The sequence below is a fragment of the Cibotium barometz genome, chromosome 35, assembly GCF_041138505.1.
Source record: "Cibotium barometz isolate CiBa-2024 chromosome 35, ASM4113850v1, whole genome shotgun sequence".
Taxonomy (NCBI): Eukaryota; Viridiplantae; Streptophyta; class Polypodiopsida; order Cyatheales; family Cibotiaceae; genus Cibotium; species Cibotium barometz.
Window position 1 is genome coordinate 24,646,668 of NC_141080.1, and position 16,696 is coordinate 24,663,363.

Consider the following 16,696-nt stretch of genomic DNA (forward strand, 5'->3'; position numbering starts at 1 on the left):
TGCCTCAACACTACATCCTTGTGTCGTCTGAGCTCCATCAAGTACATGCCCAAGCACCTCTGATCCTCAAACTATATCAACAGAGAGAGAGAGAGAGAGAGAGAGAGAGAGAGAGAGAGAGATTAAGCGTCTACTAAAGACCCAATGGGCCTATGAGACCAAAGTGATACAATAATGTCCATGGCATATCTCATCATGGAATGGAAAATAAAAGAGAAAGAAAACATAAACATACTATCTCACTGGGGTGATACAGAACTGTCCATGGAAACTCATCATGGAGTACTGAGAACATAGAAACATGAGAGAGAGAGAGAGAGAGAGAGAGAGAGAGAGAGAGAGAGAGAGAGAGAGAGAGAGAGAGAGAGAGAGAGAGAGAGAGTTGTATTAATGTCTACAAACGGCCAAAATGACCTATGAGACCAAAAGGTTACATCATGTCCATGAAATACATCATTGTGGTGGGTACTAAAAATAATAATCAAAGAAAGTAATAAGAGCTGAAATGTCAGATCTGATCCGAAAATAAAAGTGTCTAGCTCTCATATCACCCTAAAATATCCCGCATAGGACGTTGCAACATGGCACCCAATGTAGTAAAGCTGGGCCGGTGGGAGAAAGTCCTGTGGTTGTGGGAGATGATGGCTTTGATCCTCCTGTAGTGACGCGGGCGTGGGCGGGGACCACGAGGTGGAGGGCATCGGGCTCTGCATAGCTCAATGGCTGTCTAGTGTCACTCCTCTCGGCCAAGCTCCTGCATCAGCATGAAGGTCGGGTGTAGTGGGTGAATCTGCCCTCGTCACTCTGGTCTGGAGGAAGTCGGTAAGAGATCTTTCCAGTGGTCCTCTGATGGGTACCGTTGGTCTAGGCTGCAAAAGGGACTCCTTGTTTCTGCGAAGCTCTAGGAGGAAAAGTCCCAAGCATCTCTGGTCTGGGAAATCCATGATCCTGGAAAGTGGTCCAAATCCATCTCGAAAGAGGCGCATGCCATGCATACCAAACCAAGTGCTCACCTGGGCATACCAACACTGCATGTCTCCGTCTAGTGCTAGATGTCTCAAGGACTCTAGGGCGAGCCTGGGGTATGTGTTGGTGGGAGCTCCTATAATCTGTGCCAGTATGTCACTATCTAGAAAATAGCCTCTGTCACAATTGGTGCAGCCCCTATCTCCGCCCGCACAATCTCATGTGGCACCGATGGCTTACTTCTAATCATGCGTGAGATCATCATCACTAGCGGTCTCTCCATCGGCTTCCACCCATCATATACATCCTCCGTGTTTGTCTCAGTTGGCTTCTCCCTCCGTCTCCTCTTGTGGCATAAACTAGGACCCTATATGGGAGCTCCATATAGTAGTGCGGGTGTGACTAGTGTCAAATAGCCAAAGTTTTGTCGTCGGCTCTTGAAACTGTATCTGTGAGCATTGCCTCTCAAGTGAGCCCAAGGCTGCATAGCTGCGCATCAATCGGGTTTCAGCTGCCATCCGCATAGAGAAACACGGTCTGGTAAAAGTAATCCCAAGGTATACATAAGAGGTCACATGCTCAACTGGCTCCACACTATATGTAAACTGTTGTGCAGATTTGCGTATCCATTGCGAGGAGGTGTTAAAGATCATAACCTTGGTATTCCCAAGGTTTACGGTGAGGTCCCGATCATCGCAAAAGGCGTGCAATACATCCAAGTGTCTCTACAGCCCCTCTGGTGAATCAGAAATGAGGACAATGTCATCTGCATACAGTAGAATGGGTATCAAAACTCCTACCGAAAATGCTCCTGGACCTCCGTGTTTGTCTATGTAGTCAGACACCTCATCAATGCAGAGCCCAAATAGAGTGGGAGATAAGGGACAACCCTGTTTCACCTCGATAGTGCTATGTATGTCCTCTGATTCCCCCCTTGGGGCTTGCACTGTGCCAATGAAAGACTCATAGAGTGTGAGAATTGTTGGAAGGTTGGCGATTTCGAGCGTGTGATCTATGGCTAGAAGGTGCCTTGGATTATCCCATAAGTGGAAGCATGGGAAGTTGAAGAGCCATATATAGGCTAGAGTGGCACCTTGTCATAATCATCTCCTCCGGCCGGTGTTTTGGGAGGCAGCTCACCGGGAGATGGGAGCCCGGTGGAGGGATGCTGCAGTGCCCGTTGGGGGTGTTCGTGGTGCTCGATGGTGATGCGTCTCCAACGTGCGTTAGTCTTCTGTTGCGCATTTTGACATGGTATCAGAGCCCGGGCGTGTGTGGTCCTCGGCGGCTCAGGCGTGTGTGGTACTAGGCGACCCCCTCGCGCCTCGATGGCTTGCGGAGCTCGAATCGAGGGAGGGTGTTGGAAGGTTGGCGATTTTGAGCGTGTGATCTATGGCTAGAAGGTGCCTTGGATTATCCCATAAGTGGAAGCATGGGAAGTTGAAGAGCCATATATAGGCTAGAGTGGCACCTTTTCATAATCATCTCCTCCGGTCGGTGTTTTGGGAGGCAGCTCACCGGGAGATGGGAGCCCGGTGGAGGGATGCTGCAGTGCCCGTTGGGGTTGTTCGTGGTGCTCGATGGTGATGTGTCTCCTACGTCCGTTAGTCTTCCGCTGCGCATTCTGACAAGGATCCCCCAAAGCATCTCTGTCGGTACTCCCATGTCCTACGGTCTACTCATCAATTTGGCCCATGGGACTGTGTCAAAAGCCTTGCAAAAATCCACTAAGCAGTAGTAGATCTGGTGCCCATGTGCTCTCTCCTCAATGATACCCCATAATGTGAAGGTGTGGTCCAGACTCCAGTGTGGAGTGCCCTCTCCAAAAACCTACCTTCCCTGGTGCTTTGAGTCTCTGCTCCTCCGCCCATCTACTGAGCTCATGCTCCAAGATCGATCGATAAATCTTGGCCAATGTGTGACCAATCATAATAGTCTTGTAGCTACTGGGATCCATGGGATCACCTACTTTCAGAATGGGCACAATGATATTAGAAGACCAACTAGCGGGGAAACCCTCGCATAGGGCCCTGTTAAACATATGAACAAGAAGTGGAGCCAATACATCCCTCGCATGTGAGAAGTGCTCGGCAATCAGCCCATCATGATCCTGTTCTTTTCCATTCTGCATCCTATCGATAGCATCTCTCACCATGCTCAAGTGGAAGGAGGAGGAGGAGGGGAGGAGGGGGGGGGGTGGCGAGGCTCACGAGGGTGGGGAGAGGTGGTTGTCCGGGGACGTGGTAAAGGGAGGTGGCGTATGTATGCCATATGTCGGGTGAGGTGATCAGGGTCGGTGGGCGACGATCGTGGAAGAGCCTCCATGTCTTCTTACAGTCCTGTCCGAGAAACAACTGGTACAACTCCTGCTCGAGGTGAGCTAGGTAGGCTTGCTTCTTCCTCCGTACGAGCCAACAGATGATCTGTCATGCCCACTGGTGAGTGGTGGAGCCTAGAGCGACCTCCCACTGTATGCGGGCACGGGTCCTGCGGCACTTCTCATCATACCTACTATTTTATGGAACAGTCCCTCTAGGTGGTCGAGAGAGAGAGAGAGAGAGAGAGAGAGAGAGAGAGAGAGAGAGATTAACGTCTGCAAAAGGCCAAAATTGGCCTATGAGACAAACAAGTAGTACAATGATGTTCCTCCAGTCATCAAAAGGAAAATGCAGAGTGAGAATAAAATGTACAAGTATGACAACACGGCCATAGGGGACTCAATGGTGGTGTACAAACGAGAGAGAGAGAGAGAGAGAGAGAGAGAGAGAGAGAGATATTAACGTTTGCAAAAGGCCAAAATTGGCCTATGAGACAAACAAGTAGTACAATGATGTTCCTCCAATTATCAAAAGGAAAATGCGGAGTGAGAATAAAATGTACAAGTATGACAACACGGCCATAGGGGACTCAATGGTGGTGTACAAACGAGGGGGTGTGGATGGAGTACTAGGGCTACTAATGCATCTCTATATGCTGAAGGGGTGATACAAGTATGATATGTTATCTACTCCTAACTCCATCCAGTCCCATAGTCTGGGTACAATATGTCATACATCGGATCTGAGGATGCCGTAAATGTCTGGAACATGCGTCCTGGATTAGAGTGAAAATGTGCCAGTTGCTCCTCGACCTCCTGCTGGTGTCGAGACCGGATGGCCGCGATCTCTCCGTGGTGTAGCCGTGGTGTCTGGTAGCCGGCTAGTTTGGGTTGTCGCCTAGCTCGAATCTCCTGCGCTCGCTGAGATGTCACTCCCAATGTGTGTGGCTGGGCTACTGGTGCCAATCTCTGGAAGAAGTCAGTCAACTGGGACTGTCTTCCTCCGCTATGATGTGCAGGTGTCTGAAGTAAGATCTCCCTGTGTCTCTGTAGTGCTAGTAGTAGTCTGCCTAGCTGTCTCTGGTCCGATCTCTCCCAGTCTGTCTAAGTGAGAGAGAGAAAGAGAGAGAAAAATATATTAATGTCTATAAGAGGCCAAAGTGGCCTATAAGACAAAAAGTACCAATACATCCAAAACTCAAGGAAACTAAATGTCCCGAGTAGAAAATGAAAAGCATAAACTGAAAACCAACTAGCTATAACATGTGGCCAAAGAGGAACTAGAGGCCTGATACAATTGCCAGAAAAAGGCATATCTGATAAAAGTAGAGAGAGAGAGAGAGCGAGAGAGAGAGAGAGAGAGAGAGAGAGAGAGAGAGAGAGTCTACTAATGACCCAATGGGCCTATGAGACCAACGTGATACAATAATGTCCATGGCATATCTCATCATGGAATGGAAAATAAAAGAGAGAGAGAGAGAGCCACGCGATGCTGCATGTATTAGAATGATAAGGTTGTGTGTACACAATCACAAGTACAAGGAATGATAAATGTAGAAGATCTGTGAGGGCGGCAACCAACAATCTTGCACACTAGAGTGGAGGCCTCTAGGGATGCAACTGTTGAAGCTAGGAGCTAGAGGTTCACTTCTGAGAAGGATTGGCAAGGGACGGTGGCCTCCGTTGGGGATGACGGAGCGGCTGCCATGGAGTCCTCGTGAGGGGTGAAGACCAAAAGAGGCCGAAGCTTGCCGAAGAATAAAATGCCCAAGAACTAGAGAAACTGCTGGATGAAAATGGAGGGGACGAGCTGGGGTGGAGAGTCGAAGCCGAAGGGACGCGAGAGAGAGAGGGAGCAAAGGCGGGGGCAGCGAGAGAGGGGGGCGTAGGCGGGGGCGGAGAGGAGAGAAGAGAGGGGGTGTAGGCAGAGAGGGGTGCAGGTGGGGACAGCGAGCGAGAGAAGGGGGGGCTAGGCTGATAGCATGAGGAGAGAAAGGGGGGGGGGGGTGGGCGCTGAGCAAACGGATGAGGGGGGCGCGAGCGGAGAGAGGAGGCATTGATGTGTCGGGGGAGTCTGCCTCTATAGCTCGTCCCAACACACCATCGTGAGGAGGAGGTGACACTTCAGCACCAAAACCCATCAAAACATACCTACATATGTACCTTCTGCTAGAGCCCATAAACTCATGACATATCATCCGCACAAAACCATACTGGTGATGTCACCAGAAAACATCTTATGGATCCACTAGTACATGCAAATCCATTCAGCAACAAGCAAACTAGAAACCACTAGAAACCTGCCAAACCAGGATAAGAAGGGCTCGGAAAGAGGAAGATATATGGGGTACGAGGAAGATCTGATGACAAAGCCAGTATATCCTGCTGATGGTGCCAACTGGAAGCATCTCATGAGATCACCAACACATCTCTGTCTGTGTTTGTGCTTTTTCTCCACACTGTGCACCGTCGCCTGCAGTACCTTGTTAAGGTATGTGCACCTTGCTCTTGCCTTTGGCTTCCTACAGTGCCAAGGGTATGCTTGTTTGGTAGCCACACCACAATGACCAGCCCACGCCACAGCGACCCAGCCAACAGCTCCCTTATGGTGTACGTCGGGCCCCTTGCCGATTTGCTTCTTTACTTGGGCGCGCCGGTCCAGCCCCCCCGGTTCCTCTCTCCTTGTTGTTGTGCACCAACCACCTCTTCTCTGTTTTCCTTTCGTTGTGGCTGCCAGCGCCTTGTGCTGTGAAGCCTTAGCAGCGTGCTATGCTACGGGTGTACTATGCAGCCCTGCATCACGGAGAGACACACTCATGTGTACCACTCCTTTTTTTCGATTGGGTCTAGCATGTGACCACACCATGATGCCTTCCACCATGACCGGAAAAAACCTATCATATTTTGCAGAGCCCCCCCTTGGTTAGAGCATTCATGCTTAACCACTTATTCTGGCAAAAACCTTATTCAAACGCTGCAGCTAGCTCCAGCTCCTACTGGCTTATTCGTACGACCACCACATCAGTGTGATCCTCCACCTGGAGCAAACGTGAGGCGGGGGTGCAATCCATGCATCTGTACCACATTCTCCACCCCTCTTGGATCAAATGGCATGTCCATGGCCATTTCATCCATCATGTCTTGGTCAACGCAGCTTACAACACTTTCTTGACTGCCCTGCAAGTCCAAGACACCACCCATAAACAGCAGTCTCACATCAAGCACTAGTGGGCTCTCATAAAATCCCATGGAATCACCTTGCCTCAAATCATTCTGATTCAGCATATCAGAGGAGTCCATAGAAGCATCCAACACATCATCAATATCTTCACAAACATCATCATCAAACAAAGGCAGGCTATTACACTTGGTACATAGCAATCTTGGCACATGCATGCTGCACATTCACTTGTACTTCTAGATCAAACTCTAGTTCTGGCTCATTCTCACTGAAATCATCAATGTCCCAGTCATTATGCATACTTACCACCGCATCATCTACAACATTGCATTTTCCTCCAAGCAGTCATAAGCATTCACGTTGTCCCTCAAGTCCATATCACCTTGCATAGCACTAATAGGCTCTTCATATCTGTCCTTCACACCAAAATCCATGTGCACTTGAGAAAAAATAATTCACCATTTCCTCCACATACAACTCCCAAGCATCATCCAAAAGTATGTCGAACTCCTCATCTATGTCTTGGTCACTTGGAACACCTGTATCAACATCCTCATAACATGTGTACAAATCCATGTACAATGCCTCAAGGTGCATCTCCTCTCCAACTTTCTCACATGACTCATGGTTACCACTCCTTGATGAGCAATCTGACAACATCACTTGGCTTTCCATCTCTTCCTGCAGACAAACACAAGGCTCCTCTGGCCCTACCTCTGCACTAGATCCCATTCCAAACATGGACTCACCACCATTGCTGCTGTTACCATCCTCATCAAACAAGATATTAATACCACACAACTCTTCTTACAAACCCATGCATCCACTTACAAACTAGCTATCACACATAGATTCCACACTGACATCCCTCCTTTCCAGCAATACATCATTGACCACATCTTCTTTCTCCTCCCTAGGAAAAGCTTCAAACAAACCACTCATTTCATCAAGATCCTTGGAATCATGTTCAGTCAACATATTCTCCGGAAGTCTTGGATTGAAAGCTCCCCACTGTATCCTAATATCCTCAAATGTCGTGCAAGTGGAGGAATCCATGCTATCCCCCTCGATGACTACATCTTCCTCATCACTTCTCTTGGCATCCCTGAATGAATCAACTTGTTTGCAAAAGACCTCTCTCTTGTCATGCATCACCTCTGCTGCTGCAGCCCTATGCTTCCCGCACTGCATCTTTCACTTTATGGACTTGGCTTCTCGCCGAAGCGCATAATGTATAGCTCTGGCATAACTATCACATCTGTGGCTAACAATTCTCATCTGTCACAGTGGCTCCAAGGCCTCCACAAAGTGCATAAACTGAAGGTAGTCGTACACAATATCTATACTATCAAACAAATCAAGATAAGCAAACCAAGCATCCTCATACCTTAGCTGGAAGTAAGCAATCATCTCTCCTTTACGTTGCCTGATACTCGTGAGGTTTGTCAAAGTCTCTTCTACCTCCATCCATTGAAAACCCGTGAATCAAAGCCCTAGATAATAGCCTCCAGCTATTATCTAGGGCTCCAAGGCCTCCACAAAGTGCATAAACTGAAGGTAGTCGTGCACAATATCTACACTATCAAACAAATCAAGATAAGCAAACCAAGCATCCTCATACCTTAGTTGGAAGTAAGCAATCATCTCTCCTTTACGTTGCCTGATACTCGTGAGGTTTGTCCAAGTCTCTTCTGCTTCCATCCATTGAAAACCCGTGAATCAAAGCCCTAGATAATAGCCTCCAGCTATCCTGCACATGATTTGGCAAAGTAGAATGCCAAAGAGCCGCAGGCCCTCTAAACGTCGGTGCAAGGAACATCCCTCGAGCCATATCATCTCTGATCCCTGCATGTTTGCACTCCCTCTTAACATGGTGAACACATGCATAAATATCCTCAGACCCATGCCCGCAAAAAACTCGTGGCTCCTCCATCAGTACAATTCTGCTTGGTGTGAGCAAAATGCAAACTGAACGGTGCTTCAAAGCCCTCCTCAGTGGGGGCACCAAAACAATGATGTGTCGGGGGAGCATATGTACCTTCTGCCAAAGCCCATTAAGCACATGACATATCATCTGCACAAAACCATACTGGTGATGTCACCAGAAAACATCTCATGGATCCACTTGTACATGCAAATCCAGTCACCAACAAGCAAACTAGAAACCACTAGAAACCTGCCAAACCAGGATAAGAAGGGCTTGGAAAGAGGAAGATATATGGGGTACGAGGAAGATTTGATGACGAAGCTAGTATATCCTGCCGATGGTGCCAACTGGAAGCATCTCATGGGATCACCAACGCATCATGAAAACATCTCTGTCTGTGTTTGTGCTTTTTCTCCACACTGTGCACCGCTGCATAGTACACGCGTAGCATAGCATGCTGCTGGGGCTTCACAGCACAAGGCGTTGGCAGCAGCCACAACGAAAGGAAAACAAAGAAGAGGTGGTCGGTGCGCAGCAACAAGGAGAGAGGAACTGGGGGGCTGGAGCTGCATTCACAAGTAAAGAAGCAAATCGGCAAGGGGCCCGACGTACACCATAAGGGAGCTGTTGGCTGGGCCACTGTGGCGTGGGCTGGTCATTGTGGTGTGGCTACTAGACAAGCATACCTTGGCACTGTAGGAAGCCAAAGGCAAGAGCAAGGTGCACATACCATAACAAGGCAGTGCAGGCGATCGTCATGCGCCCCGCCCAGCCTTCTCACCTTGCTTCACGTCGTGTTACACTCTTTGATGTGCAACCACTGGTTGCTTTTGTCGCTACTGCTATGCACCTCCTCCTGGTGCCTAGGTGCACCTCCTTCTGGTGCCTAGGTGCACCTCGCTTTGCAACCGCTTCTTTCAACTAGTGGCCGAGCCTTGCTGTATGCCTCGCATCACCTTGTGGCCAGGCCTTGTCATAGCTTCATCTCAGCCTTACAGCCCCAGCACCCAGCCCACGACATGCCTTCTCCTTCTGTTTCCGCAGTGCCAACACACGGCCTCCACACGGGCTTCATGCTGCCCAGCTGGCACCCACCATCTCCCCTCCTTTTTCCTTCTGCATGACTTGTAAAGCCTCATATCTTGCTTAGCTTGGGCCCTCCCTTAAGAGATGATTCACATGAGTGTGTGCCGGGTCCTTAGTTCACACCTCTTGCATCACGAAGACACACTCATGCATACCACTCCTTTTTTTCGACTGGGTCTAGCATGTGACCACACCATGATGCCTTCCACCTTGACTGGAAAAAACCTATCAGCGTAGGTGGACAGAGGGGGGGTGCAGGCGGACAAGGGGGGGGGGGGGGCGGGGGGGAGTGGGGGAGAAATTGCTCAGGTGGAAAGAGGGGGCGTAGGCGGACAGAGGGGGAAAGGGGGCACAACGGGAGTGGGGGCAGGGAGAGGGGCGAAGGTGGGGGCAGTGCGGAGGAGGCCAGGGGGGCGAAAGTGGGAGCAGCACAGTTCGATGGGAGGAGGTGTTCTCAGCTCTCAGCCTTACAGACATTGACGGCTTATAAAGTTTGGAATGGCAGAAAGCCCTCAGTGGTTCACATGTGAGTGTTAGGGTGTCTTGCTTAAGGTTAGCAGAAGGTAACTAACGTAAGGTGGATAGTATGTATTCATAGTCTCGAAGAGCACAAATAATAGGAGGAGGGGTGATGTTTCTTTTTTCATGCAAAAGGACATACTTCTAAGGCATGTCGTAAGAAGATCCTTTCTCAAACTACCACCCCGGCCTCGACAGCTTCCGTGGTGAGGTAGCCTCCCACCATCAACCCCTGAGGTTGTCTCTAGTCCTCTAGCTTCCACTTCTACGGTTGGCACCATTGTCAGTCCGGAGCTCAAAGATAAGTAGAAGGGCAACCATGACCAAGAGTATGAGTGAAATGAATTGCTCAAGACATTTGGCTACATAGGTGGTCAGAGAGTCATTGTCTTGTTTGACTGTGGCAGTACTACAGAGGACGTGGTTAGGGAATAGGCCGCTTAGTGAGCCCATTCTTTGTTGACCTCAGTAGATAAGCAAGTGGAGGGATTTAGCACATGTATGACAACGAGCATCAAGTTTGAGGCTCGTTGTGCTAAATAAGTCATTCAGGGCACAAAATTTGTGCGCAATTTTATGGTTGCCTCCCTTGTATAGGTACTGACATAATCTTAGGGATTGGGTGGTTGAGAGAATGGTTGAAGGCAACAAGCAGAAGCAGAGGAGAAACTTAGAGTAAATAGCAATGATCCAACACTTGAGCAAAATGATAAATGGCAAAAGGCCTATTCTTTTATACAACACAAATAGCCATGTCAGCTCGTAGACGAAACTCAACTGGTGAAAATACCTACGAATGGGAAAAGTGCCTAAAAATGTGGAAAAAAATACCCATGACTAAGTAAAATACATCAGATAAATATGCTGCGTAAACGGTGCAATAAATGGAATAAATGTTGGAGATGAACACAGTCCAACAATGGTTTCAAGAGTTCAGCCAGATGTAATTGGGACCAATACCCGAAATGTATCAAAGGCTCCCGCGATCATTAAGTGTGAACCAGGGTTACCTAACTTTCCGATCATTAGCCATATACAGGCTAAATGAGAGATTCGGAAAGACGCACAATGTGTAGTGATCTATGTCTAGACCACCCAGACAGTGACAAGTGATTCGAAGTACCAGGCCTTGCATGACCGGTTCTAGAAGATCTTTCTTTGGGACAACTTGCCTCCCAAACTTCCGCCATCTAGACCAGAGGACCACAAGATTGAGCTCATCCCAAGTTCTGAACCTCCCCGTAAGTTTCCATATCGCCTGAGCAAGGCCATGGAGACGGAGTTGAATCGTCAACGCCACGAACAATCTGGTTTCATACATTCTACTGTGTCTCGATTTGTAGCCCCGATCCTTTTCGTGAACATAAGGATGGATCCTCCGGGCCTTGCGTAGATATTGGGCGCTCAACAAGCTGACAATAAAGAGCGAGTTTCCTATGTCTCGAATTGATTACATCTTAGAGAGGCTGAATGGAGCGAAGGTGTGTTCCAAGATTGACCTCAAAAGTGGGCACCATCAGGTACGAATTGTGGACGGGGACATCCCCAAAAACGCATTTCGAACTGAGTGGGCTCACTATGAGTTCGTGGTCAGGCCCTTTGGTTTAACAAACGCCCCAGCTACATTTAACCGCATGATGATGCGGGTTTTGAGAGACTTGATAGGCAAGTGTGTTTTCATCTTTTTGGATGAATCATGACATTGATTTTTCAGCTAAAGAAGAGTAGCACAACATTGATGTGGAAAAAATGATGAAATTGTTGGAAAGCAACGAGCTTTACGTCAACGAGAAAAAATCAGAATTTCATCTATACGAGGTTCATTATCTCGGATATATAATCAGTGCCAAAGGCATCCAATTAGACCCTGCAAAGATGGCGGAAATCCTTATTGGGAGATTCTGGAAACTACATACGACATTCGGTCGTTTGTGGGTATTTGCCAAGCATATTCAACCCACATCGACAAGTTTTTTGACGTATCGGCAGCTCTCATTGATTAGCTTCAAGGTGTCAAACTTGGAGGCAACGGATTTAAATGAGCCCTCGGGGTTTACAAGCTTTCAAGGACCTTGAGATTGCATTATCTGAGGCTACCTATTTAGCGTTAGCCTCTTGGAATGACCCATTCCAGGTGATCACGGATGCGAGTAACATCACTATTGGAGTGGCCTTGCAACAGAATGGGCATCCAGTTGCTTACATGTCCCGTAAGATGATCCCTGCAGATAGAAACTACTCCTCGGGGGGATACAAGCCCTGAAGCATTGGAAACATTTTCTTTATGGGTGGGACTTTGAGGTTCGCATAGATCACCAGGCTTTGTGTTGGCTTCAAATGATGCCAAGCGGGAATTGGAGTGACCGCGTCAACACCATTGGAGCCAAATTTTCTAGTAATTTGGTGGAATGATTGAGTACCTTTCGGGAAAGGCCAATCTAGCGGCCAACGCCTTGAGTAGGAAAGGAACCGTGTCTCATATCCAATCCACACGAATGGAATTTGCTGGGACAAGACTAGATGACTTGAAGCACAAGTACACGGATTTCGTGGAATTTGGTACTTAGTGGAAACATGCATTGAACGCCACGGGACCATGCCATTTTTTGATACGCGATGGCTGGCTTTTCTACAAAGGTCACCTTTGTGTATTGAAGCGATTCTAGGCAACTCTTCTCCACAATGTTCATGATGCCGTCACTAGCGGTCATAGGGAGCATGAACTCGACTTTGGAGAAGTTAGAGCAATAGTTTTATTGGCCCAGAATGAGGCGAGACGTGTTCACTCATGTACACTATTTGGTTTTTCAAAAAGTGAAAGCTCTGCTTGGGAAGAAGATAGGGTTGTTGCAATCTTTATCTTTTCAAGATATCTCGATGGATTTTGTGACGAACCTGCTTCCCAGTCTGGGTAAGCGTAATACGCGGTGCTTGATGATTGTTGATCATTGTAGCAAATTTGTTGTGCTTATTTTTTGTTGGCCTAACGTTACTACTCAAGATGTTGCTAGGTTGTTTATTCGGCATTGGTACCCCATGGGTGACATACCTAGGACCAATGTGTCAGATTGAGATGCCAAGTTTACTAGTCATTTATGATTCCCACTTACCTTGCTGATGGTGAACATAATACTTCAGCACATCGAATGCCAATTGATTGTTATGTTCACCATCAGCAAGGTAAGTGGGAATAATTTTTGCCTTTAGTTTAGGCTATGTTGAATGACTCTTTTTTCTTAAGCTATTAGCAGGACTCCATACGAGGCAGCATTTACATGCATTCCGCACTTGGATGCCATGTGGACATATCTGTACAGTAGGTGCAGTACCTAGAGTGGAAATTGGTCTCTTGTCAGCCCTAGTTTGGGACGAGTCAACGAGGGTTCCACTCTAAGTCTCTAGGTCAGGTGTACAAGTCCCATACATGGTCTTGGTTAGGTGTGCAAGTCCTGCACATGAAGTAGTGCCAGTCCGTACTGTGAGTCACCGTCTTGAATGATGACAGGTGTTCGCACCTAGGAAGCATGTAGTTGCATGTAGATTTGCATAGAGTGTAGGAGCCATGGGTTTACCCATGGTACCCAACACTTGGGCCATGTGGGGCAGCCCATGGGCCATGGCGTTGGCCCATAAAGTCCCATAGCATGTTTGACCAGCCCTTTTAGGGCATAGGGCCCAGTTGGCCAGCCCCTAGGCAGCCAGGCAGCAAGGCGGCCAGCATTGGGTTGGCACCATATGAAAGGCGTCTATTAAAGCACATAAAAACAAGTCGTGGGAGCTTAATAAACAAGTCGACAGCTTATTAAGCCACCTACCAGTTTATCAGAAAGTATTAAAGCATAGGCTTGTCTAGTCATTCAATCATCTCATTATTCACAAAGTGCTGAAGAACTCCAAGGGCCAAGACAGCCTAATGCAATGGTGAACTTGAAGGTCAAGAATCAGGTCATCTTCAGGTTGCAGGTCTATAGCCAAGGAAGATCTCCAAGAAGTCAATCTTTTTCATCAGTCAATCAGGTCCTTGTTGGGGGCCCTTCAGAGGGTATTTGGGACCCAATCGGGTGTACCGTGTCTTTATTGTTCTTCTTCTTCTTCTTCTTCTTCTTCTTCTTCTTCTTCTTCTTCTTCTTCTCTCTCTCTCTCTCTCTCTCTCTCACACACACACACACACACTCTTATCTCCGCTACATTGTGCAATCGTCAAGAACCAAGGTGCTGAATATACATTATCAAAGTATAATCTTGTTTGTAAGCTTCCGCATGTTACATGTTAAATATTAATAGTGATTAATGTGGGAATAAACGAGTGCTAGGTGGTTGTGTAAACTAGCATTGTATGTACAACTTTGAGTATGTGTAAGTCTTCTGTGTGGGAACATCCTCGTAGAAGGCATATGTGGTGGCAGCATATGCTTTAGAATATGTAAAGGGATCTCTCCTATAAAAGGACCTATGTCTATAATGAATTTATGCTTTCCACTACTCTTGTACTCCCTCAATCCCTTTGCCCTTGTGCTGATTATCTTGTTGGTCATTCTCTCTCTCTCTCTCTCTCTCTCTTCTCCCCACAAGCTGTGTTTGCACTCTAGGCATCTTGCCAACATTGCAGACACACTAATGAGATGTGGCATACTTATCTTATCCACATATAAGGGGGTGTTCACTCCTAGGTAGGTGTTCACACACACACACACATCCATACGAATAAGGTTACACACACAGGATGGTTACATAGGCATGAAGCTCCGAAATACCCAACATTGTGCCTAAGCAACACCGCACTAAGCTTGATGATAAGATTGTAAAATGCAAATTTTGTGGAATACAGTTCGGAAAGTAAGGACTACCATCCGGCTACAAAGTGGATTTTGGTGAGTAGAGATGTGGTTTTCGTGGAGAACTCAGTTCAGCCCATGCTTTCATGCAAAAAACAGTAAGTTGTATGTTCACAGGATCTCTTTAATACACTATTTCCCTTTTTACAATTTGGAACAGCCACATGTGGAGCATTTTGGTGCTCAATGGGGTGCTGAAATTTAGCCTCTAACAGCTGCAAATCAGCCCCCTTTGGCTGAGATTCAGCCCGATTTACAGCCCATAGATCAGTCCATAGATGAGGCTATTGTGGAAGATGCAATGGATGAGAAACGGACAACCATTCAGGAGTCTAGACGAGTGCCTTGATGGCTGTTGGATACATTACATGATAGCAAAATGGCAGCTCCTTTGCCTAGCGGGACACGTGTAGGTTCTCATTATGCATCAGGTTATTATGTGGATCATGCTCTCATTGGCAACGCATGCATGATGGGGCTTTGAGAAAGCACATGAAGACGTTCAATGGTTGTGTGCGATGCAGGATGATATGACTTAATCCTGAAAAATGTTTTTTTCCCTTGAGTTTCAAATGTGTTTGTATGGTGTTTTGCAGTACTATTTTAATCCTGCTTCAAAACGTCGTTTCCGATCAAAACGGGAAGTTTTTGCTTTCTTAGAAAGTGGCAAACGTAACAGGTCCAAGGGCAGACCAAAAACTGAACCTGTGAGAAAGCTTCTGGGAACAGAGGATCAACCTCCTGGCCAGGCCAATGATGCAGGTCAAGCTAAGAGCACTAGTGAAACTTCTACGATGGTAGTAAGCCCAAATCTGGATCAGCAAACTGCTCCCAATCCACCTCCCAGCAATAATACCAATACATCAGGTTCTTCTGCTCTCCCTACTATTGCAACGTCTACAGGGCTTGTGAGTAGTAGTATGTTCATGCCTCATCAACCAGGCCAACCTTCAGAGTGGCTTGTTTATGAGAGCTTGGCAAGCTTACCGATTCCCATGTTTGAGCATCTCCGTTTTGTGGAAAACAATGGCAACAAAGCAAATACAACTAATGTTCCCCTGGCTCCATGGCCGTGGTTGTTCAATAACTCTGAAGGTTTGAAGAGGCCCTTTGTAGACAACAAATCTGATGATAACAAGCCGGTTGAAAAGAGCAACAAAGAGGGTCCGGTTGAGAAGAGCAAAGAGGGTCAAAGTATACCGATTTCTTCTGCAGGGCAGACAGGCGCTGTTGAAGTGGTGCCAAAGCGCCTAAAAAAGGCAGCCAGAAAGAATGCCAGTTGAATGTAGTTGCAGCTTTTGCTGCACAAAAGGTTGCATGCGTTTGTTCTCAAGCTGGTGTATTTCAGAGAATCTGTCCCACTTGCATGGGTTATAAAATATAAGCATGACAGAAACCAAGACATAGTGTTTCATTCTGCTTGCAGTATTTAAAGGTATAATGAGAATGATGGGCTGCTGTAATCTTTACCGAGTGTTGTTCCATTAACCAACTAATATTTCAATGTCTATCTTGAATGATGCTCCTTGAGAAGAATGGTCTATATTACGATGACACATGGAAAACCATTTTGAACTGCCATGTTCCGTTGTAAATAAATGAATAGCTATGCCTCTACCTACAACTCTGGTAAGATGTGTTTACTTATGAAGCTACGTGCCATGGCTTGCTCTGAGGTTTATGGTATAAAAATGTTTGGTGCATGCTTTGAACTTAAGAGTTTAATCAAGGGGATTAAAATAGGGTTTTTGGTGGAAGTGCACAATCATTTAACTTACAATGGCTTCATAAGGGGAGCAGGCCCAGGCCTGCCAATTCATCGGATGGCTCTTGGAGGTCGCCCCCTGGACAGGTGCTAAGATTGT

At 47.2% G+C, this 16,696-nt stretch overlaps 1 protein-coding gene across 1 annotated transcript in view; it reads left to right on the top strand.

Annotated features, from left to right (window-relative positions):
- The window catches only part of LOC147618262 (uncharacterized), a 40,999-nt gene extending 24,640 nt beyond the window's left edge, over positions 1-16,359 (top strand). The window contains exon 2 of the mRNA XM_086774705.1: positions 15,428-16,359. Coding sequence (XP_086630831.1) covers positions 15,428-16,114 — 687 coding nt within the window. The 3' untranslated portion in view covers positions 16,115-16,359. The remainder of the gene's footprint in view (positions 1-15,427) is intronic.
- Positions 16,360-16,696: the final 337 nt, after the last annotated feature.